The 25827-nt window shown below is 34.9% G+C and overlaps 1 protein-coding gene across 3 annotated transcripts in view; it reads left to right on the forward strand.

Annotated features, from left to right (window-relative positions):
- IQCB1 (IQ motif containing B1) overlaps positions 1 to 25827 on the forward strand; it is a 46823-nt gene that overhangs the window by 12474 nt on the left and 8522 nt on the right. For all 3 annotated transcript variants that reach the window (XR_008553860.1, XM_054700526.1, XM_037525462.2), the window contains exons 7-13: positions 2979 to 3078; positions 10277 to 10455; positions 12681 to 12784; positions 13393 to 13502; positions 17821 to 17963; positions 19654 to 19802; positions 25148 to 25279. Coding sequence is in view for 2 of the 3 variants with exons in the window: in XM_054700526.1 (XP_054556501.1) it covers positions 2979 to 3078; positions 10277 to 10455; positions 12681 to 12784; positions 13393 to 13502; positions 17821 to 17963; positions 19654 to 19802; positions 25148 to 25279 (917 nt within the window). In the remaining variant the exon portion in view is untranslated. The remainder of the gene's footprint in view (positions 1 to 2978; positions 3079 to 10276; positions 10456 to 12680; positions 12785 to 13392; positions 13503 to 17820; positions 17964 to 19653; positions 19803 to 25147; positions 25280 to 25827) is intronic.

Raw genomic sequence — 25827 nt, forward strand, 5'->3', positions numbered from 1 at the left:
AAAGCCATTTTGCAACCTTAGTGAATTAAAAGATTTAAGAATTAGTCATCCATTGCTGTCAACATAGCAAAAGGAAAGACAACCAGATATCACTTATTAAGTGCAAAAAATTCAAACCTGAGTTATTTTATTCCTTTACCTTCAATTAAATTATAGAAGGACAGAGAGACATGCAGTTAGTAAATTTTATCCCAGACATGCAGTTAGTAAAACTAGGGTATAGAAAACTCAAGATAATTGACACAACAAACATAAATAGCAGGGAAAAGGGGGGAAAGGTAGATGAGGAATCCATAGATAAGAGGAAATTTGAAAGATAAACAATTACAATGCATGGAGATTACTTGGATCTTACTTGGATCTTGATTCAAACTTTTAAAAATTCACAAGAGAATTGGAAATTGGAGCATTGACGAGATTCATTAAAATTAAATTGCCATTATTTAGGTTGAATATTATTATGTTCATATTTTTTAACAAATCATATCTTTTAGAAATATATTAGGATATTTGTAGATTAAATTATTTGATGTCTTTTGTTTGCTTCAAAATAAAATGGGAGGCAGGAAGTGGATAGTTAAGTGAAACAAGATTGGCCTTGAGTTGGTCTTTGTTAAAGTCGAGTAACTGGTAACATGGAGATTGATTGTAGTATTCTATCTACTCTTGTGTATTTTTGAAACTCTCAGAAAAAGTTTAAATAAGTGGGTAAAAAAAATCACGTTTTACTTGGGGAAACCAAGTAGTTATCTGAATGCACTTGAAAAACAGAATAGGGGGCCTCCCTGGTGGCACAAGGGGTTAAGACACAACCTGTGAAGCTATCCACAGCCACCAGCACAACTCTATCCCTGGCCAGGGAACTACCCACATAGCACAGCAGACCTCTCCTGACTCGCCTGCTGCTTTCTTCAGCAGTATATTGCAGTCAATCTGCCTGTTTTGTTCCCCACTCTGTCTCTGGTGAATCCTCTCACCCCCCACACCTTTGACCTGTACCCTAGTTCTTGTATGCATAAATAAATAAATCTTTAAAAAAAAGAAAAAGAAAAACAGTAGGGATTCTGCAAATAAGTTATATGATAATGTTTTATAAAACAGTATAAAAAATAGGGCCTCCCCGGTGGCGCAGCGGTTGAGCGCTGGGTTGCGAAGCTGCCTGCGGCCTCTGCGGCGCCAGTTCGATCCCCGGCTGCTCCCCGGCCACTGGAGGAGGGTCCCGGATGGTGCGCAGACCTCTCCTGCCGCCCGCTGCTCCCCTCAGCAGTGTACTTCGGTCCTTCTGCCTGCTCTGCTTCCCGCTCTGGCTCTGGTGAATTCTCTCACCCTCCTGTGCTTCTGACTGTACCCAGTGCATGTATAAACAAAAACAAACAAACAAATAAATAAATAAAAACATGCCTCTATTAAAAAAAAAAAATTTAAAAAAAGTATAAAAAATAAAATAGAATATTTGATAAATTATTTTGTATAATTTTTCCCAATATAGAAAAATGCAAATTTATGTACATAGTATGCAGTGATGATTTTAGTTAATTCAAAGTTAGAAATAGTTATTAATAAAATATTTTTAGGGCCTCCCTGGTGGTGCAGTGGTTGAATGCTGGGCTGTGACCTGCAGCCTCTGCGGCGCCGGTTCAATCCCCAGCCGCCGGGCGAGGGTCCCACATGGCACACAGACCTCTCCTGCCGCCCACTGCTCCCCTCAGCAGTGTACTTCCTCAGTCTGCCTGTTCTGTTCCCTGCTCTGGCTCTGGTGAATTCTCTCACCCTCCTGCGCTTCTTACTGTACCCAGTGCTTGTATGAATGAATGAATGAATGAATGAATGAATGAATGAATGAATAAAATATTTTTAAGTAGACAAAAATAGAATATCCCAGCTACCAAAAATTTTTTTAATGGTGAAGTAATGAAAAGTGAAAACTCATAAAAATAATTAACAGTAGTAGAATTGTTTCTTGAAATTATTAACTTTTTAAATTGCTTTTCTAGTGAAATATTAAAATATTGGACTTTGTAATAGAAATGAAAGACAATCATTAAGAAAGAAATCAAGTATTTTCTCCAGGAGATGGAAAGAGTAAAGATGTTTTGTAGAAGTTAGTGTAGTGTTCACAGAACTGATTTGCCAGCATACCTGATCCTACTTTAATTAAAACTATGATCAGTTAATAGAGAAAGGAACAGAAACTGATATTCACTGAGAATTAGTCTGTTTTTGAACATTGTACAGTAGCCTGTAGAGGGCTACTATTTCTCATTTTACAGATGAAGAAATAGATGTTCTGCAGTTTCGCCACTTACATCAACATCTACTGTCAAGTCTTCATAACTGGCTGCTCAAAATCTAAAACTTACAAACCAATAAAAGTAAAAGTATTTTGAAATTAATGATTTAATTATTATTTTTAAAAGATATTTAAAAACATTATGTAAAAATGCACTCATCTATATCATTTTTCATTCCTTCATGCCCTCTTCTTCACCATAAATTTGATTTTATTCATTGAAATAGATTGCTAGAAAAAGATACAAATTTAGAATTTTATATTTTGTTTTCAATATTCCCATAGGATCTACAGTCATAACTTAGCTACAGAATATGCTACAGATCAACAGGTGACTTGGTTTTACAAAATAATATTAATTTTTTAATTTTGATCTAAAGCATCACCAATTTTATTCCAATTTTGCTGAAATCATGATTGCATAAAACTTATATTAATAGCTGGGGAGCTATCAATATATTCTTAGGTTGGTATTTGTGGTGTTCTCTGTCACTGTTACCAAAATGGAATGACTATTATTTATGGCTATTAAAACTGCTACATTTTAAAATCTTAGTTGTAAAGCTTACCAAGGCAAAAAGTTTAATAGAAACTGTCATGCTTTGATTTGGTTTTGAAAGAACAGGTAACATCCCAATTGTGTTGTAGAATCTTTGTTTTAATTTTTCTTATTTTCCTCTTCCTTTAGTATTACAAAGTGATCATTTCTTGCACTTACTGCAAACTGACAATATTCAGATAGGATCTTCAGTCATGACTATGCTACAGAATATGCTACAGATCAACAGGTGACTTGGTTTTACAAAGTAATACTAATTTTTTGATTTTGATCAGAAGCATCACCAATTTTATTCCAATTTTGCTGAAATCATGATTGCATAAAACTTCTATATGATACTTATAGGTTCTATTATTGTTGTTGTCATTTAGGAAAAAAAAATATAAAATACTGCAAAAGACTTGAACTTTATTATTAAATTGGTATCTTATCTCAGAGCTTAAGATTTTAGACCAAATCTCACTTAGGAAGAAAATTACTGTGGTATCTGAAGAAAAAATACTGGGATCACAATAAAATGTGTTTTATCACATTTATTTAGCCAAACTGCATGTTCAGTATTATGCTTATAAAAGCATATAAAAGAAGTAATAGGCATTTTCTCAGATTAAAGTGGAAAGGCAAAGTATACATAGTTGAAATTATTGATTACTTATTTCAATATGGATGTATTAAGCAGATAATTGTGCCAAGTCTGTGTCTGTCATTGGATTTACAAAATTTGTCTTCAAATAGCATAGCTACAATATAATGGACAAGACTGACATAGGGACATAATTATTTTATAGTGTTTTATGTTACAAGGAACATAAAACACAACTGTTAGAGGAACTCCTAATCCAAACTGAAGGCATATTCTTCTTGGAGAAGCTAACACCTGAGATAAAACTTTAAGGATGAGAACTTAGCCAGGAAGGAAGAAAGAAAATAGCATTTTTAGATGGAGGTAACAATATAAGCAAAAGCATGAGATAAGAAACAGTATGTTGAGGATAAAAAGTAGGTACAATTTATTTTTGCTGGCATTTAAAATTTGATATGGGGAGGTGCTAGCAAGTTCAATAGCAACTTAAGTCATGAAGAGCTTATATACTGTTAAGAAAACTGAGTCTTATCTTGTAAGCAATATATACCATTGAAATATTTTTATATTGAGCAAAAATGTTACTCTATGACTGTGGAGGAAATCTTTAAGGGTGACACTTATTCAGATAAAGAAGGTAGCGTAAGCAACCATACTAATCCAAGTGAAGTACTATAATCTTGGCTTTAGGCACTAGTACCAGGGTAATGAATTTTTTAAACTAATGAATTAAAATCATAAGGACTGCATTTCTACTTGTAATCATGATAGAATCATAGGTATGGATTTATCCTCCTACCTGAAATAAACAAACACCAGGCAAAATGTAAAACAGTGTTTTCAAGAAACTAAATGTCAATTAATGAAAGACAGTGAACCCTGAGAAAAAGAAATGAAAAGTTGAACCTAACAATTTCCCTAACACATTGCATTGAGAGAATTTCCAGACTCTGGCACAGAGGTGGGTACCCCCTAGCCAGATTGAATTTCAGAAGTGAGAGCATGAGGAGAAGAGAGAGCTTCACTTAGAATCCCAGAGATCATCAGAGGGTTCCTTTAAGGACTTAGCACACTTGTGAAAATACCACCCAATGTTAGGGAATTCAGTAACCAAAAATGCCAGTTCTTGTATTCACAAACAAATAAAAATAAATCTTTAAAAAAGATGAAATAAGAAACATTAAAAAAAAAAAAAAGTGATACCAGAAGTTTACACAGAGCCAGGAATGCTTCCTAATGCCAACAGCCAAATTGGATAAATCTATGAATACTGAGGAAGAGTTTACCTCAGTGTTGGGGAATAATTAGCATTAGACTTAGCACTATTCTGGACCATCTAAGAAAATCATGAAGACCCAAAAGGATCAAGATTATTTCTAAGTAACTTAACTACATCTGGTTATTGAACTTGCTTACATCTTAAAGTCTTTATTATTAGGCTATACAAATATAGCAGAAATGTCACTGGCTTTGATTTGACTTTAAAAAGACAATTGCACTTATACCATCATAGAATCTTTCCTTTGATCTTATTTTTTTTCTCTTTCTTTAGTACTATAACGTTATCTTTTCCTGCAGTTACTCACAGTAACAATGTACAAATAGGACCAATAATTATAAATATGCTACAGAACATCCCAACATAGGTGATCTGGTTTTACAAAATGTTACTGATTTAAATTTTGAGAAGCATTAGCATTTTGGTTTTTTTTAATTATTATTTATTTATTTTTTATTAAAATATTTTTTTTAATAATAAATTTTATTTTTATATTCCCCCATACAATTGCAACCCCCCCATTCTGACCCCAATCCCTCCCCTCCCGCCCCCCACCCCCAAAAAGTGTCTCTGGTTCATAGTTTTTTGTTGATTTTGATTTTCACTTTCTTATAGTTATTCATTTTCCTGGTCCCTTATTTAAGTTTTCTAGATTCCTGCTATGAGTGAGACCATCCGGTATTTTTCTTTTTCTTTTCGGCTTATTTCGCTGAGCATGATCCCTTCCAGCGCCATCCATGTTGCTGCAAATTGCATGTGTTTATCTTTTTTGAATGCTGAGTAATATTCCATGGTATATATGTACCACATCTTCTTGATCCAGTCATCTATTTTTGGGCATTTGGGCTGCTTCCAAAGCTTAGCTATTGTAAACAGTGCTGCTATAAACATAGGGGTGCAGGTGCTCTTTGGAATTGATGTTTCTGTGTCCTTTGGGTAAATACCTAGGAGTGGAATTGCTGGATCATATGGAAGCTCTATGTTTAGTAGGTCCAGAAATCTCCACACAGCTCTCCATAGTGGTTGGACCAGTTTGCACTCCCACCAACAGTGTAGAAGAGTTCCTTTTTCTCCACAACCTCGCCAACATTTGCTGTTGCTAGTTTTTTTAATATGTGCCATTCTCACTGGTGTAAGATGGTATCTCATGGTAGTTTTGATTTGCATTTCCCTGATTACAAGTGATGTTGAACATTTTTTCATATGTCTGTTGGCCATTTGCATTTCCTCTTCAGAGAAGTTTCTTTTTAGCTCTTCTGCCCATTTTTTGACCGGATTATTTTCTTTGTTGTTGCTGAGTCTCATCAGCTCTTTGCAGATTTTTGTGATCAGTCCTTTATCATTAGTGTTGTGTGCAAAAATGTTCTCCCAGTTGGTGGGGTTTCTCTTTGTTTTTGTTATTGTCTCTTTTGCTGTGCAGAAACTCTTTAATTTGATGTAGTCCCAGCTGTTTATCTTTGCCTTCACTATCACTGCTTTGGGTGATGTGTCTGTAAAGATGTCTTTGATGTGAATATCACGTAGTGTTTCGCCTATATTTCCTTCTATGTATTTTATGGTTTCAGGTCTTATGTCTAGTTCTTTAATCCATTTTGAGTTGATTTTTGTGTATGGTGTGAGGTAGTGGTCAAGCTTCATTCTTTTGCATGTAGCAACCTAGCTTTCCCAGCACCATTTATTGAACAAACTTTCTTTGCTCCATTGCATAGTCTTGCTCCTTTGTCAAAGATTAGTTGACCATAAATCTGTGGGTTTATTTCTGGATTTTCTATTCGATTCCATTGGTCTGTATGTCTGTTCTTGTTCCAATACCAGAAGCATTAGCATTTTGATACCGACTTTGCTGAAACTGTCGGTTGCCTATCATTTGTACATGACACTTAAAAATCTCTTATCAGGGTCTCCCCTGGTGGCACAGGCAGTTGAGCGCAGCACTATGAGGCTGTCCGCAGCCTCTGCAGTGCTGGTTCGATCCCAGCCAGCCAGCGAGGGTCCCACATGATGTGGCAGACCTCTCTTGTCTCGCCCGCTGCTCCCCTCAGCAGTGTATTTCGTCAGTCTGCCTGTTCTGTTCCCTGCTCTGTCTCTGGTGAATCCTCTCACCCTCCCACAATTCTGGCCTGTACCCCAGTTCTTGTATAATAAAATAAATCTTTGGGGAAAAAAATCTCTTATCAGAAGAAAACTCAAAAATATATTTGAGGAATACAAAATTATTCAGCTCCTAATAAGATTTATCTCCTAATAATAATTTATATAAGTGTCAGACGTGCAAACAAGCGGGAGAGCAGGACTCATAATAAAAAGAATGTTCATCAAAACTGACATACATGTATTCAAACTTATAGACAGGGACATGAGGACAGTTAATATAATTATATTCCATATGTACAGAAAGTTGAATAGAAACATAAAACTCAAACTGAATTTCTAGACATGAAAACTTACAATGTTTGAGATAGATATACTGGATAGGATTAACAGTAGATTTAATAGTGTAGAAGACTCGTGAATTTTAAAGTAGCAGTAGAGCCTATCCGAAGAGTACAGAAATCCAAAAAGAAAGGAAAACACCTCAGTGAACTGTGGAACTATTTCAAGAAGCTTTGTATAGGTATAATCATAGTACCTAGAGGTAGAGTCAGAAGGAAATACTTGAAGAAATAATGATTGAAATTTTTCCAAATTTGATGACTGTACCTGAGGGGAGAACAGGTAACTATTGAAGGTAAAGCTGACTTTTGGAAGAAATCTGGAGAAGAATTATAGGCATATAAGTCATCAGTCTGCAATTGGTAACTGAAAATATGAGAGAAGATTAATTCAATAGGAAATGTGAATAGAGTAAGAAAGGAAATAAGCTGAAAATGAAATCTTAGGAAATAATCTTTAAGAAATATACTAGGGAAGCAGGGGAGACAAGGAGTGGTTGTAATCTCTGGGAGGAAGTGGGATCACAGAAATATTTTTATTGCAGAAGCTACAAGTGGAGAATATCAAGTACAGAAAAGGTCAAGGAAAATATGTGACTTAATGTTTGGAAGTTATACTGATGAGATAAAAATCCATCAAGGGCAGGTTTAGTGAAGTAGTACATCAGAAGGTCAGATGCAGTACTTTCAGAAATAAATGGGAGGTGAAGAAGTATAGACAGGAAATTTTGGATAAGGAAAGAAACCGAAAGATAAGATGGTGATGCACAGAGAATTTTTTAGGATTAGGAAATTAAAGAGCATTTTAGACCACTTTAACTAGTGTATTATAGCATAAACTCTATGGATTGTGGAGTAAAGAAATGATCAGGTAGAGATAGGGGTATATGTGAAAAGCTTTCTGAAATGAGCATTTTTTTTTTGTTTGGATGGTTTTTGTTTTTAGTTTTAAATATTTTATGTAATTCTTACAGCATTTTTAATCTTTGCACAGTGTATGCATTTTCATTATAGTTATATTCCCCATACAATTGCACCCCCCCCTTATTTTGACTCTAGTCCTTCCTTTCCCCGACCCTCCCTTCCCCCCCAAGTGTGTCTCTGGTTTATAGTTGCTTGTTGATTTTGATTTTTACTTTGTATTGATTAGTCTTTTTCCTGGTCTCTTACTTAAGTTTCCTAATTCCTGCTATGAGTGAGACCATCCAGTATTTTTCTTTTTCTTTCTGACTAATTTCGCTGAGCATGATCCCTTCTAGCACCATTCATGTTGCTGCAAACTGCATGTGTTTATCTTTTTTGATTGCTGGGTAATATTCCATTGTGTATATGTACCACATCTTCTTGATCCAGTCATCTATTTTTGGGCATTTGGGTTGTTTCCATAGCTTAGCTATTGTAAATAGTGCTGCTATAAACATAGGGGTGCAGGTGCCCTTTGGAATTGATGTTTCTGTGTCCTTTGGGTAAATACCTAGGAGTGGAATTGCTGGATCATATGGAAGCTCTGTGTTTAGTAGGTCCAGAAATCTCCACACAGCTCTCCATAGTGGTTGGACCAGTTTGCACTCCCACCAGCAGTGCAGGAGAGTTCCTTTTTCTCCACAACCTCGCCAACATGAAATGAGCATGTTTTTAACCAGAATTTTGAAAGGAATGAGCATACTAAGCATTGGTAATAGCATAAGATACACAGTGGTGCAGGAAGAGGTGACACCAAGATTGCCATGTATTTTGATTGAATGACCTTTAAAATATTTCTATCCTGTGATTTCCTTATATAGGATAAAATACTGTTTTTTTCTCTTAAAATCATTTTGATTACTGATACATAGTTTTCAAAAATTTAAAAGCATGATTCTTAACACAAATGTAAAGTTAATTTGTAAAATAATTGGTAAACCAGTAAGATGTTTATATAAATTCAAAGGAGAATTTGAAGAAGGGATGATGGATGGAGTTGATTTATCATGGAATTTAGAAATCAATTTGCTGATTGATAAAAAAAACTTATAGATCGTAACCTTTAGGGTTATGTTTTCCTGCTGGACAAAAGTCATTTATATTGCTGTTGAACAAGAACCTATTTGTATTACTCTCACATAAGCATCATTACCATTATTTGCTCTTTACAAGCAAACTTTTTATATAGTTGCAAAGTATTCTAATGAACAGCAAATAGTCAAACAAAGGTGCACAGAATCTAGAAAGTCACAGAGATTAGTAAAAGGACACTCAGTAGGGCCTTCCCGGTGGTGCAGTGGGTTGAGCACCACGCTGTGAAGCTGTCTGCAGCCTCTGCAGAGTGGCTTCGATTCCCGGCTGGCCAGAGGGAGAAACCCACATGGTGCGGCAGATCTGTCCTGTCTCTCCCACTGCTCCCCTCAGCAGTGTCTTTGGTCCATCTGCCTGTTCTGCTCCCCACTCTGTCTCTGGTGAATTCTCTCACCCTCCCGTGCCTCTGACTGTACCCCAGTTCTTGTATAAAAGAATAAATCTTTAAAAAAAAGAAAAGAAAAAAGAAAAAAAGGACACTCAGTACTTTTGAATATTTCTGAGATATAAATTTTTTTTAAGTCATCAATAGTACAAAATGAGTCTCAGTATAATGGAGAGTTTCTCCTATATCAAATGCATGATAGTTAATTTCCTGTAGTGTTTTGTCTTCATACATTACTAAGCAATGAACTATGTACCGTTTTGTGTTTTTTCTCTTATTGCATTGAAGTTTTGGGATTTTTTTTTAATATTTTGCACACTTATCTTAACTCCATAATTTTTATTGCAGGTTTCTCTGAGAAGGGAGCCTTTGGCTACTCTGAGAAGGGAGCCTTTGGCTACTTTCCCTATTTTGCTTAGCATGGTGCTTTGTGCACAGTAGGAATTCAGTAAATATTAACCAATTTAAAGTGGTGTATTCTCACAACCCAAGCTATGTGTTTAAAAGCTTGGTTATCCTGTCCCAGTTCTTGTATGCATAAATAAATAAATCTTTAAAAAAAAAAAAACTTGGTTATCTTCTTGGATCAGGCCACAGTCAGGTGTCAAGTTGCTAAACTTTTATGTTTGACTTGTTGTGATACCTATGCATCAGTTAGTAATGGTACACTTTTTTTTTATTTTGTTCTATTAGTGGTGGTTTACTCAGAATAAAAGGAAAAACCTTGCATTCAATTTTAGATGAAGTTGTTTTCAAGCTTTTATCAACTCCTAGTCCAGTCATAAGACATACTGCTACAAAGCTCCTACTGTTGATGGCTGAATTCCATCAGGAAATTTTGATTTTATTGAGACGAAGTGTCTGCTACAAAGGTACTGCACATATTCTTTTTGAGAGTCTCAAAAAAACATCGTTATTGATGGTTTATGGAAAACAAAATTCAGGTGATTTGAAAAAGTCAGTAATGCAATATGCAGCTAAAACCATATCACAACAAATGCCAGTCCAGGAAGAAATCTTTCTGTACTCAGACTATCTTCATGTCTCTGTAGATGGCATATGGTACTTTGTTAATGAGGTTACAATAAATATTTACTCCATCTCTGACAAAAAGTTGTGTGTTATATGTTGAATATACCATAGCATAGTAAAATAATGACCAAAAAGTTTGGTGACATTCACATTTTTGTATTATAAGTGACAGAATTAAAAAATGTATCTTCCCAAGGCAGTTAAAAAATAGTCTGACCAAGGGGCCTCCCTGGTGGCGCAGCGGTTGAGCGCTGGGTTGCGAAGCTGCCCGCGGCCTCTGGGGCTCCGGTTTAATCCCCAGCTGCTCCCCGGCCACCAGAGGAGGGTCCCACATTGCGCGCGCAGACCTCTCCTGCCGCCAGCTGCTCCCCTCAGCAGTGTACTTGGGTCCTTCTGCCTGCTCTGCTTCCCGCTCTGGCTCTGGTGAATTCTCTCACCCTCCCACGCTTCTGACTGTACCCAGTGCATGTATAAACAAAACAAACAAACAAACAAATAAATAAAAAAAAAAAAAACATACCTCTATAAAAAAAAAAAAATAGTCTAACCAAGACTAACTTTACTGGAGAAAATAAAGCTGTGTTTGAGAAACTGACAACCTTTCTGATCCCCACGTCAGCTTATTACTCTTCAGCTCTTTCAATGCTTTTTCTCAAAAAAAAAAAAAAATCTTCCACACCTTCAGCATTAAACATATGTGAATAAAAAGTCAGAAATTTTCAAAGTGCGAGAACTCCAGGCTTACTGTCCCCATATAATAGCTTTCATTTAATTGAACATTCACTTTGTCAAACACTAACACATTTTATGTGTATCAAAATATCTAATCTTCATAATAAGAGAGATTTACTCATCATTTTATAACATTGGAAACAGAGGCATGGAAAAAATTTGGTAATTCACCAAAGATCACATAGATAGGCCGTGTTTTGTTTTTGTTTTCAATATCCATGTAAAGTTTTATGTTGGTTTTGTGTTCTTTCATTACTAGTGAGAATTAATTGTATTTTATTTTCTTATTTAACGTAGTTTGGAAATGGGTTTCTATTTTAGTTTGTTAATGTACTGTTAATGCAGAATTATATTTAAAGGAATTTTTAAAGCTTAGACTCTAATGTGTATTTAACCAAAGCAGTTACACTGGCTTTTTAATCATTTTTGATAATTTGGAAAGCATCATCACCCTACATCAGTCATTACTATGGTCATTGCAGTTACTGTACATTAATTTCAGGAACTCTCTAGAAGACATTTTGCCAGATACACATTTTTAAATTCTGTCACTTATTATACAAAAATGTGAATGTCCAACAATTCATTATAAAGGAATATTACCTTAACAAGCTATCTCCTTTTTCTCAGTTGTGGCATTTACTCCATTTCCTCACATTCTTTTTACAATTATACTGGTGAAAACTTGAGTCTTGAGAAGAGAATAAGGGATGGAAAGATCTATGTAGTTGCTTTCCCAAATGTATAACCCCATTGCCATTTTACCTTTTTATTAAATATATATATCACTCCAATATGCCCTGGAAATGGTACTTATTTTGTACATTATACTACTAACTCTGATTTATTTGGGATGAAAATGCAGTATTTTAGTGTTATAGCACTTCTGTAATATTTGCTCAGGAACCTGTTTTCCCAAAATTATATCCATTACTGTATTTTTATTAAATATAATTTCCTTAGTTACTAATGACTAATAACCCATTTAAGTGCTTTCACAGGGTATGCATTTATTCAGTATGTTTAACACAGAAAAAAAATTACATATCTTTATTTTCGGACTGACCATAGCTGTTCCACTCCCCTTTTTTTAGTTAGATTGACAAGACAGGTTTTGTATCAGCTGTCACAAGTTAACAAATAAGAAATCTTAGGACAGAGAAATATCCTAACAACCTTGATCTAGAAACTTTGAGAAAAGTAAGAAGAAAAATCATGTGATTAATCTTGTTTTGTTCATTTGTTCTAAACTTGATGTTTAAACCTCAAATTAATATTGATTAGATAGCAAAATCATGTTTTATTTTTAATAGCTATACCTTTGTTATTTCAGGTCTCAGGAGTTTACTTTATCAACAGGAACTTGGGACAGAGTTTAATCAAGAACTTAGACAGCTCATTGGCCTTCTGAGCCCTAATAAGGAAGTAGAAGAACAGGTATTAAATTACTTATCAGGAAGTAGAAGAACAGGTATTAAGTTATAAAAATAATTTGCATGATATTTGCTAACCATTCAGTAAACATTTTAGTTCCAAATATTGGAGAGATGTAGTCTCTTGAATCTTTCATTTACTTTCTCCTTTTCTTCTCTCCCCTTAACATCCCAAACAGTCATAGTTTAATGGGGGAAAAGATTATATATGGACTAAATTTTTACTATGAGCCCTTTTTTTTTAAAAACCTGTACAGAGTTCTTTTAGATGCTTAAAACCTTGAGTAGGTGAGGCCAGGCATAAGAAGCCAAGCAAAGAGGTTTGCAGAATTAAGAAATCTTTGAAAAGAGAATGAAGTGAGATTAATCAGAGAGAATTTGAAGCTAACCGGCCTATAATTTGTATACATTCTGGATATTGCCTAACTGAGCCCAGCATGTCTCATTTTGGAGGTCAGGTTTAATATTCTTAGGCCTTCCTTGTCCTGGACCTATGAAAATGTTTATTTCTAGAGACAGAGATTAACACTTGTATAGACCTGCCATTTTAAAACTTTCTAAAAAATGCTTTCCTAAAGATGTCGCTATGTTAATTCTGGCCTTTAATTTTAGAAACTACATCAAGCAGCTTGCTTGATTCAAGCTTATTGGAAGGGTTTCCAAACTAGAAGGAGATTAAAGAAGCTTCCATCTGCTGTGATTACTTTGCAGAGGAGATTCAGGTAAAAAAATATTGGTGAGAAGACTCATGATCTGCGAGTGGGTAGATAAATCATATTAGAGTACAGCTGAAAAAAAGTTATGGAAAGTGTATGTATGCGTGTGTTTTCAGGTCCAAATCTGTTTCTTTGCTTTTGCTTTCATTATTCTATACATTTTTGAGAACCAATACTAACCACATGCACTATCAAAGCAAAGGACATAATGGAAGATAGAAGTATGATGTACTTAAAATCAAATTACTTAATGTTTTGAGTCAAGCCTGTTGAGGGGAAGCCAGTGATAATCAGTTATCTTATTAGCCCTCAGCACCAAAATTTGCCATAATTGTTCAAATGTAGTTATGGTAAAAACTTGTATAAGTATATAAAGATGTAAGTATATTAATATGATATTCCTCAGTAAATAGAGCATGAATGGATATGATTATTGAGTTGTTTTTGTTTTTAATGTTTTTTGTTTTTTTAAAAATTTTATTTATTTTTGCGTGGGACTGGAGTGCAGGCCAGAGGTGTGGTGGTGGGGGTAATGGGGGGAGTGAGAGGATTCACCAGAGACAGAGTGGGGAACAGAGCAGGCAGACCTACTGAAATATACTGCTAAGGTGAGCAGTAGGTGAAACAGGAGAGGTCTGCTATGCCATGTGGATTAGCTCCCTGGCTGGGGATCAAACTCAGGCCGTGGAGATGGTAGTGCTAAGACTTAATCCCTAAGGCTACCGGGGAGGCCACAGACTTTAATGTTGAGTCCCACAGTAGTTACCAAATTTGTCATTTTACTTTTTCTTACAATATTAAAAGCTTACTTTCACAGGATTACAGATTTTGTCTTTTAAAATAGAAACTCCATTTCTTTATGTAACAAAACCAGACTAATTACAGATATTCCCTTTAAAACAGCTGTGAAGTCAAACTTATTTAAATCTCATACTATACTGAGTTTGGTCCCCACCCCCCCCCACCCCCAGTATTTTGAGTTTGAGCTTTTAGGACACACTGAAGTGTAATTTAAACTTTTGGGTTATATTCAATTTCAGGTTTGCTCCAGACTTCAGCACTTTTTCACTTCTATTAGTTGCAGCTGTTTATGCAAATTTCTCTTGCTGCCTTTGTAACTGGAATTTCAGCAAAGGTTATTTCTGTCTCTTTGTGGTCAGGTCATTATCTCCTTCCCCTTCATATGTTTTTTTGCAGGACTGCTCATCTCTCAGAATTGTGAGTCCAGATTTGTCAGGATCCTTTAGTTTCAGCAAGAGATAGTCTTTTACAGTTATACCCTTGATAAAGTACTTTCTTGTAGGGTTCCTTTTTTATTTAATAACTTCATAGTTGGAAATTTTATTTTCCGTTAAATACTATTTTCCTCAGCAAAGTTTTCTGAAACAGATAACAACTACTTCAGTTACCTTCTACAAACCACAGTTTACCAACTTTTGTCATGGTTTTGATGTTTAGATATCCCAATTATATTTGCTTGACTGCATATGAAAGTATTTTTTTTCTCTATACATCATAAGTTAATTGAATGGTGAAATGACAACATATTAACAAGAAAAAAGCAATTACTAATACTTGCAACACATGTAGAAGAAACATTGTAAGTAATGAGTAACAGGGGTGGTTAGCACTTGGGTTTATGTAGCATCTTAAAGAAAATTAAATTTGTAATTTGTAGAGAAGTACTAAATTTAAAAAAGGATGTAGACTTTCAAGGGCAATAAACTGTAGAAGGACATATTGGGAAAATAATGGAAGATGGAGGTTATATATGCAGTTCCATCTTGGCACCAACTTTTCATCATCTCATCACTTTAAAGCTTTTTTGGGAGAGGGCATTTTGGGCAGTCCTCACTGCTTAGACATTTCTGCTTCTAGTCTGATAAGGGACACTGAGAGGGTTGCTTTCTGCACCTGTTGATTCTCATTTGCCTCCTGCTTAAAATAATAATTTATGTCAAAATATCATATTCTGATGTCCTTCAGCTTCATCTTGAAACTGAGTACTTAAGAAAACTGTATCTCTTGTCTATTTGCCTGAGAGATAATACCAAACAGCAATCATTCAGATAAATGTTTATTGTTAATGAATATAGTCCATCAGCTACTTTACCCATTAACTCATCTGGCACTCAGCACTTTCACTTAACTCTACAGCAGAGGAATTGCTGACCTCTTGACAGTGAATAGTTGGTCACTTCCCTCTTTGATGGTGAAATTCCACGTTGGTAAATGTAATTCATAAAATGCACTTATAAATTATTTTAAGAAAATAGTGTCTACTCTATATTTTTCTTTTTAAAAAGGCAGTATAGATACCAGATGGTCATATGCCTACTCTTTCTTGCAAAGAATCCAGTTGAATGCACAAATCTTTTAATTTTTTTTTATAGAAACCATTACCCACAGAACAGTTAGACGGGAAATATAGCATCCAAAGTCACATCAATTCCTAAAAATGTTCATGTAATTCCAGAAGCACACATTTACAAACTAGAATTACTAGTTTGAGTCCCTGAACCTCACTTTTCTTCTGTCTCTGGTTTATCTCACCTACATGTTCCATTGTCTTTTCAGTTTTGTCATATTGATTAACCTTCATTCCTAAGCTTTTTCCTGAACCCAGTTTTCTGACAAATCAAATGTCCTTGCAGTGCAGTTTTAATGATTACTGTGTTCTTACACTAATACGATATCAAAAATACTGATAATGTCGAAATAGACATTATAATCTATGACCAATTAGAAGTTAGAAACAGGTGGGGTTGTGTTTTGTTGTTAATCATTTTGAAAGGCAATTTTGTTCAGAGGCTCTTCTCTTTTCCTCCATAATAGGTAAAAGGCAAAACATCCTTATCTACATGCTGTATAACCCAGAAGTTTTGGGGGTAGTTTGTAACAAAGACAAGTTTCTTTGGGAAGGAAAAAACCCTTATTTGATCTCCAAACTCTCAGGAAGAATAAAAAACACTTAGAAACTATTCAGCTAAACCCTATATCCCCTCTAGAACACTTGTGAGGTGTTTCTTACACTTGTGAGGTGTTTCTACCTTTTATAACAGGTTTATAACTCTGGCATAAGTGGGAAGCCAAAGGAGATTTAAATTGGTAACAGATAAATTGTTAAAAACAAACGTAACACATAATTCTATCTAAATAATTTGGTGAGTTTTACTTCACTACCTTAAATGGTTTCTTTTTAAAGTTGTAGTACACCTTATTATTTTTGCTTTTTCAAAACAAATTGAGTTAAAAATCAATATAATCCTTTCTAAATATACCATTATGAAGTCTGCCTGTCCTCGGAGGTATAGCCAAGGTGCCACATTTGTTGGCAATTTAATTCCTCTAAGAGAGAGCAAATGCCCTTGAGTTGGACATTTGCAAATTAGAGATAAATAATGCATTTTGCACCCCGTCTTATTCTTTTTCCCCTCCATGAGTATTTGAAGGCATTTTGAGTTTCTTTACTAATCTACTAGTAGACTAATACTAGTGATGTTCTTGCAGTGTCCTTACATAGTGATACAGGAAGGAATCAAATGTGGATTGAAATGGCTGACAAATTTTGGTGAATAAAAGCAAATACAGAAATGCCAGTGAAATAACTTTGAGACCATATGAAAATTTTTATAGTCAGTTATAAAAATGTTTAATAATAATTGAAAATTAGGTAAAAATGAAGAAAATAAAAAGCACATATAATCACACCATGCAGTGAACATTGCCATTGAAATTTTAATGTTTTTTAATCATTTCTTTCTATATAAGAAATATATTTTCTTATATATTTTGAATCTCTTCTGTATCCTGATTTTATTTTCACTTGACATTGGATTGTAGCTGTATGTTTTCATGTGACTGAATACTCTGAAGTTTTTATTTTTTCATGGTTCATAGAATCCCATACATTGAATAAACCAGTATTTATCCAACTCCCCATTATAGGAGATTGTTTTTAATTTGTTACTATTGTAATGCTATGGGAAACATCCTTGAATATAAATCTTTATAGATATGATTATTTTCTTAGAAAAATTATCAGAAATGGAATTGGTCAACATTTTTAAGGCTTTTGATACATATTCTAAGTATTTCTCTGGACGTTTGATGCATATTTCCAAGTATTTCTCCAGAAAGGAATGTATAGCAATGGTACATGAAAACATAATTTCATCATCCAGCACTAGGAATTCCTCTTTAAATTTTTTTCCATCTTAATTTATGTGATTATTGGTGAGATTAAGTGTTTTTTTCATGTACTCTTGAGTAGACTTATGATTTATGAAAGTTGTGTGTAAAGTGCTTACTGTTTCCATCACAGATATAAACGAGCAAAGATATTATTGAAGCAAAATAGTCAGAAGGAAGAAGAAGACCGCAAATTACAGTTGCAACTTCAAAGACAGAGAGCCATGAGACTTTCCCGTGAATTACGACTGAATATGCTTGAAATAGTTCATCCAGGTGTGTGGCAGTGTCAATTTTATAAGTATAACAATATTTAGAGCATCTTTTAATAAACCAAATTTCTTACCGATCTAATAATTTCTATTTTAGACTTTTCCCTGTTTGTTTTTTATTTTTTTCCCAGATAAAACTTAAGTTCCTTGCATCAAACAAAGTTATTATTTTTTCTTCTCAAGGCCTGTTTGTTGATGACACTCTCTCCACTAGTTATTCTTGTATTACGGATAAATTAAGCTTACATATAACTGAGAGACATCAAGAATCCTCTTGAACTTAGAAAGTAGAATATTGCTATGTTCTGCCATTGGAACCTTATTCATAACTCAATACAAATCTGTGACATATTTTTGCCACCTTTGAAATAATAAGCTGAAATTAATATTAAAGTGTAGTCTGGAGTAGTTTCAAGATTTTTTATTTTTGCTATTTCCCCTTCCCTTCTTACTACTCATTCCCAGTGTCCTTTGCTAGCTTCTTAATTCTCTTCGTTTGCCTCAAATATAGATATTTCCCAAGGTTTTGTCCTCACCCTATCATTTTCATGTTACTCTTCCTGGAGTTATCCTATCCTGAAACTATAGCTTCAATTGCCAGCTGAGTAGGTGAGCACTCTCAAATCTTGTCTGCATCCTCAACCTTTTTCCTAAGCTCTAAACTAGCACTGCCAATGGACTTTCTACAAAATAAAATGCTCCATATCTGTGTTGTGCAATACAATTGCCACTGACTAGAGGTAGCTATTAGTACTTGAAATGTGGCTAGTGCATACAAAAACCTGAACTTTTTAAGTAGCCTTTTGTGGCCAGTGTCTACTATATTGAGTAGCTCAGCTTTGTCCCCAGCTGCCTATCAGATAATTTTACAATAGCTATCCACATCCCAAAACAGTCACTATCTTCCCCTCATATTCTGGTCCCAGTATCCAAAACAGTCACTATCTTCCCCTCATATTCTGGTCCCAGTATCCAAAACAGTTTCTATCTTCCCCTCATATTCTGGTCCCAGTATCCTCCTTAGGTATTTGCACCAACAGTCTACTCAGTTTCCTGTCTATTAAGACATCCTAGAGTTCTCTTAACCTCCAGCAGCTCCAGAAAGTAAAGTGGAAGTCATTCATTGAACCAGTTGAGTGACTTAAAATAATTGTTTTTGACAAATTACAGTTTTACTCACCTAACATAAAAAATGACATTCTTAAGTGTATCTCAATGTATGCAATGAACTCATTAGTATATTTTTTTCAATTATGGTAAATTTTTTACTTTATTGAGGTAACATTGGTTTACATCACTATTTATAATTTAAAGGTATTGGTTCATTCTGGCATAAAAGAAACTTGGGAGCACAACTTGGAAGCAAAATTTATAACTTTTGCTCTTCTAGTGGTGTTGAGTGACTTCCTAATTATGTACTCATAATTCTTTTTTGTAAATGTTCTTGCGATTGGATTTTCATCCCTTTTTTCATTGATCCCTTCCTCTAAAGAAGTTGCATAATCTAAGAAAGCTTTTGGAGCTCTTTGTTTTTCAAATCTTAGAACCATTGTGAGATAATAGTTTTGGAAAATAGTGAACAACATTGAGAGGGAAAAAAAGGATTGCAAGATTTTTAATATCACTGTCCTAATTCCAGAACTTGAGAAAGCATAGTAGTGAGTATTTTGTAATAGTGTCTGTCATCTTTTTAGGTCAGGTGGAAAAACATAATCGGGAACTAGAAGAGAAATCAGCATTGATTATCCAGAAACATTGGCGAGGGTACAGGGAAAGGAAAATTTTTCACCAACAGAGGCCATCTCTCAAGGAGTATAAAGCAGCTGTCACACTTCAGAGAGCAGTGAGTCTGATGTAGCAAAAAGAGTACTAAATAGGAGGCAGAAGCATGGGTTCAAACCTAACTTTGCTGTTTATGTACTGTAAAGGCTTGACCAAGTCACTTAGCTTTCTTGAGCCTTAGTTTCTTCCTCTACAAATTAAGAATCTCCTTATCACTGACCAAACTGATTTAGAGATTTGGTCCTTAGATAAACCCTTGTACATCATTCACCATCTGTAATATTGTTATTTGTTAATTTTTTCTTTCTTCAACTGTGAACTCCTTAAGGAACTAATAAGTCTATATTGTTGTTGTTATTAGCTCTCAGCATGTGCTTGATACATGAATGGTTGTTTACCCTTCTATTTTTATTCAATTATTTGGAAAAGATGACCTAATTATGTTTTGTAAATTGCAAAGTTCATTGTGTGTGCAACTTACCATGTTTGATTTTTATAATGTACAGATGATATATTAGATATAATTAGATCATTATTTTTTTTAATGGGTATCTCTATAGCTCCCTTGGAGTGGGCATTTATCACAAGTCAAGAATCATGTTACAGGTTTTACTTACAGCTCAATTTTTAATTTTTACAAACAACTATGAGGTAGGCTTTGCACATAACAGTAAAAAACAGCAAAGTTCTTGGGTTCTGATTCTGCTCCACTATTTACCAGGTATATGATCTTTGAAAAATTATTTCAACTCTGTATCTCAGTTTCCTCATGTGTGGATGACAATAATACTAGTACTTATCTTAGGAGGTTATTGTAAGGAATGAATGAGTTAATACAGGGAAAGAGCTTAAAGTAGTTTCTAAATTGTGGCTTTTCATAAACAGTATGCTAGGATTTAGCTACCCACCTCCCCTTATGCTTATATTATGTCAAAGCCAATATGGAAACATTACCCTTTAGACTTTTTTTTTTATAGTATTCATGTCTTTTTGATATATTTATGAAAGAAAGTGGTATAGTCTTGATTGACTTATTTATGCTATTTTATCATTTTCTCTGTTTTATGTAAGATCTAGTACAAGGCAAGGATATATACTTTCACCACCACTATTCAGTTTATTATTGGACATCCTAATTGTAGCAGTTAGGCAAATGAAGGATATAAAAGGTATCCAGTGAATGTAAAAGCTATCATTATTTGAAGGAAACCATACAGACACCATGAAAAAAACAGTTGAAACAATAAATTAGTTTAGCAGAGTTACAGGTTACACAGTCAGTTACAAAAAGTTGCCTTCCTGTATGAGATAGAAGAGGAAGAAGTCAAAAAAAAAACCAGTTCCATTTACAATTACATCAAAAAGAATTAACTACCTCAGAGTAAATCTAACAAAGGAGGTGGAGGACCTATGCAAAGAAAGCTCTTAAGATACTGTTAAAAGAATAAAACACACAAAAATTGAAAGTTATTCCTTGCTCATGGATTGGAAGAATTAACATTGTCAAAATGGCCATCTTACGCTAGGCAATTTATAGATTTAGTGCAATCCTTATCAGAGTTTCAGTGGATGACTTCAAAGAAGTAGAACAAACACTACTGAAATTTATATGGAATCACAAAAGACCCTGACTAGCCAAAGCAATCTTGACAAAAAAGAATGGTGTTTTCACACCGTCAGACTTCAAACTATACTGAAAAGCTACAATAATCAAAACAGGTTGGTATTGGAGCAAAACACACAGACCAATGGACTAGAATTGAGAGCCCAGAAATAAACCCATACTTATATGGACAGTTAATCTGTAACCAAAAAAACCTTGTTCCTGGAACAAGGAAAGCCTCGTCAATAAATGTTAGAAAAAACTGACAGAGGGCCTCCTGTGGTGGTACAGCAGTTGAGCGCTGGGTTGCGAAGCTGCCCACAGCCTCTGTAGCACCGGTTCGATCCCCGGCCACTGGCGAGGGTCCCACATGGCGCGCAGACCTCTCCTGCCACATCCACTGCTCCCCTCAACAGTGTATTTAGTCAGTCTGTCTGTTCTATTCCCCGCTCTGGCTCTGGTGAATTCTCTCACCCTCCCGTGCTTCTGACTGTACCCAGTGTTGTATAAACAAATAAATAAATCTTTAACAAAAAGAAAAAAGAGAAAGGTGCAAAAATGAAATTAGAATCTCTCTCATACCATATACAAAAATCAACTCAAAATGGATAAAAGACTTAGATTTAAGACCTGAAATCACAGGAAACTAGAAGAAAACATAAGCAACACCATTCATGACATAGACTTCGGAGATGTCTGTGGATTTGTTTCCAACAGCAAGGAAAACAAAAGAGAATATGAACAGTTGAGACTACATGAAAATAAACAACTCTGCACAGCAAAGAAACTCCCTAAAACAGGATACCCTGTTGAATGGGAGAACATATTTGCACACCATGCATCTGACAAAAGTCTGATAGCAAAAATCTACAAAGAACTCATATATCTCATCAACAACAACAAAAAATACCCAACCAGAAAATGAGCAGAAGAGCTAGACACTTGACATTTAGATATTCAACAGGCACAGGAAAAAATGCTTGTCATGACTTATCAGGGAAATGCCAGTCAAAACCACAGTGAGATACCACCTCATACCTGTGAGGAGGGCCCATATCAAAAACAAGTGTTAGCAAGGATGTAGAGGAAAAGGAACCCTATTACACTGTTGATGGGAATGTAGGCTGATCCAGCCCCAATGGAAAATAATGTGGAGGTTTCACAAAAGATTAAAAGGGACCTACTGTATGACCCAGCAGTTACACTACAGGTTATCTACCTGAGGAATGCAAAACCACTAATTTGAAGGGGTGTATGCACTCCTCTGTCCATTGCAGCACTAGCCAATGGAATAGCCAAACTGTGGAAACATTCTCAGTGCCCAAAGACAGATAAGTGAATAAGGAAGATGTGGTCTATATACACAAAATGGAGTATTGCTCAGCTAGCAAAAAAGAAAAACTTACTGTTTGAGACTACATGCATGGAGCTAGAGCAGATTATGCTAAGAGAAATAATAAAGAAGGGGAAAGACAAACATCAAATGTTGTCATTATATGTGGAATATAGAGAAATAAAGGGTTAGATAAAGCCAAACTAGTAACAAACCCTAGAAATCTGACTATAAAACTGAGGCTATCAGTGTGGGAGGGAGAATGAGCAGGGAAGTGGGAAGAGAAAAGGGAGGGAATACAATGTATTATGGTAGTAAACTTAGGGCAGTGGGTGAGGTATGATAACAAATCGGATATCCTGTACCTCTAAAACACAAACAACATTGTAAACCAACGTTACCTCAATTACAAAAAAACAAGGCTGAGTAAATATCCAGTACAGTGACAGAAACATAACCCCATTTATCTCAAATTACCTAACATACACTGTGGACAAAAGTACTTCTCGTGCTTGAGGGAAAATGATTTCCAACTCAAATTTTATGACCAATCAATCAGACCATCAGTTAAAAGCATGGATAAATTAAAGATATTTTTAGCTTCATAAAGTCTCTAAAACAAAGAAGTGACCCAAGAAAGAGGACAGGGCCTCCTGGCTGGCGCAGCAGGTTGAGCACTGCACTGTGAAGCTGTCTGCAGCCTCTGCAGCACGGGTTTGATTCCCGGCCAGCCAGGGAGATTCCCACATGGCGCAGCAGACCTCTCCTGTCGCGCCTACTGCTCCCCTCAGCAGTGTTCTTGGTCCGTCTGCCTGTTCTGCTCCCCACTGTCTCTGGTGAATTCTCTCACCCTCCCGTGCCTCTGACTGTACCCCAGTTCTTGTATAAATAAATAAAACTTTAAAAAGAGGACAATATGAAACCCAGGAAACACAAAATGAAAGTAAGTCATCTCAGAATGGAGGTCTCAGGATGACAGTTAGGAACCAGGCATAGAGACCTATCAATCCAGATTAGAGTAACTCAGCTCCAAAAAATGTGTTCCAAAAAATGGATTTGATAGCAAGTCTGATCTGTTTTATTGTATTGACAGGGCACAGTTTTTGATCTATAATCAGTGCTTATGCTTAGAAGACTAAGCACAGAAAAACAATTATTTCCAGCAAAAATTAAAAAAAGTGCAAGAAAGAAAGATAATCATATACTATGTGGTTCAAAAATTAGCTTTCATGTAGTCATAATTGTGTAAACACTAAATACTGATTTAACTAAATTTATAAGAAAATTGAGTGTTTGGGGGATATAGAAGGTAGGTAAGAATACAGCAATAAAAGAACTAAATCCTTATCTTCCATACTGTAAGAAAGTCAATACATTTTAATACCTGTATCTGAAAAAAATCAAAGAAAAGTAGATAATCATCAAAAAAATGTTAAAGTTCTCTTTGGGGGTGGGCCAGATAACTATAAATTTTTTGGTAATCATATAATACTGATACATCAACAGGCATTTTCTGGAAAGCTCTAAATTGTAAAATATTTTAAACTTTGTAGGCCCATGCAGTCTTTTTTAATAATTGAACATTACAGTTGTAGCACAAAAGAAGCTATAGACAATCTGTAATAAATGAGCCTAAAATGTCAGTAATACCTTATTTATAGATACTGAATTTTGAATTTCACATCATTTCACATCACAAAATATTTTTTTTTCTTTTTGAACTTTTTAATGTAAAATGCAAGAAGCCATTCTTATCCCTTAGCCCATATAAAACAAGCAAGACTGGCTTTGACCTGTCGACTATAATTTGCCAGTCCTTTTAAAAAAAATCAGTGTGTAACTGATGAAAATAAAAAGAAACTGCAAAGAAAGGAGAATAGGGGGAATATTGGGCAGAATAATTTCACGTTTGTCCAAATCTTACCTGTTAACAAGACTTCTTGTTTTATCATGAGTTCATTATAAAGGACATAGGGAAAAAGATTCAGAAAATGCTGTTGTCAGCAACCCATACTTTATAATTTTATATTTTCTCATTTATCAAGCTTTTTCTTTATATACTGTCTTTTTGATCTCCTTAGTCTTGTAGGCGCAGTATAATTCATATTTCTGCTTTCTTTAGACATAAAAAATCTCCTATAGAGATCACGTGACTTGCCCCAAATCATATAATTTATAAGGGGCTAGATTTAAGACAATGCTTATTGCCTGTATTTTCCTTTTTCATTGCCCATTATTCAATAATACATGACTATATCCTTGTAAATTTTAAAACACTACAAATAATATTTTGTAGAAAATTACTGTCTTCCCTTTCCCCATTATAATTCTATCCCTCTCCCTGTACACACTTAGAATTAACAACTGTTGTAATGTTAGGCTACCATATGTCGTAGGAAAAAAATAGTTTGTTAGGAAAGAAACAGAAAAATTAAATAGCTTTTTTTTTTTCCTCTTTTTTTTTCTTAAGACTCTTAAATTCCTAGCAAAATGCCGTAAGAAAAAACAACTGTGTGCCCTTTGGCAAGGACTCCCAGAACTCACAGACACCCGCAGAGTTGAACTGAAGCGACAAGTGGATGAATATGTCAGAAGACATCCAGTATGTAGGCCCTTGTGCCATGGTATCATTGTTACATTATTCCAGTTATGATATTTACCAACAAAGCAGTGTCTCAGATCTATATGTACACTTATTGTTGGTATAAGGTAAGGCAGTGGCTTTATCATAGAGTTACTTGATTTGGAGTTTTCTTATAATTACCCGTGCATAGAGGTATAGTCAGTAGTAAAGGAAACTTTGCTTCAAGTCAGTTATTTGCCTTTCATTTGTTGTTTCTCCCATACTCATATTTCTTTAATATCAGAATTATTACTTCTTTTATTTAAACTTACCACTCATAAAAAAACTACTTGGTATTTTTCATATTCATTTTGTTATTCTGTTGTCTGTCTCTTCATTGATACCTCTGTTTTTCTCTCTCCTCCCCAGTCTCTTTCCTACTCACCTCAACAAAACATACACACTCTTAATAATAAAGGTTCTGGGTAACTTATATTAGAGATTTGATGTGATATTTAGGTAATCCTGTCATTCACCCTTCTACTCTTCCACAACTCTTTAAAAAGAGAACTTTATGCTAAAAAGCC

This window comes from Talpa occidentalis, unplaced genomic scaffold, assembly GCF_014898055.3.
Source record: "Talpa occidentalis isolate TD23 unplaced genomic scaffold, MPIMG_talOcc4v2.1 talOcc4.4, whole genome shotgun sequence".
NCBI classification, from domain to species: Eukaryota; Metazoa; Chordata; class Mammalia; order Eulipotyphla; family Talpidae; genus Talpa; species Talpa occidentalis.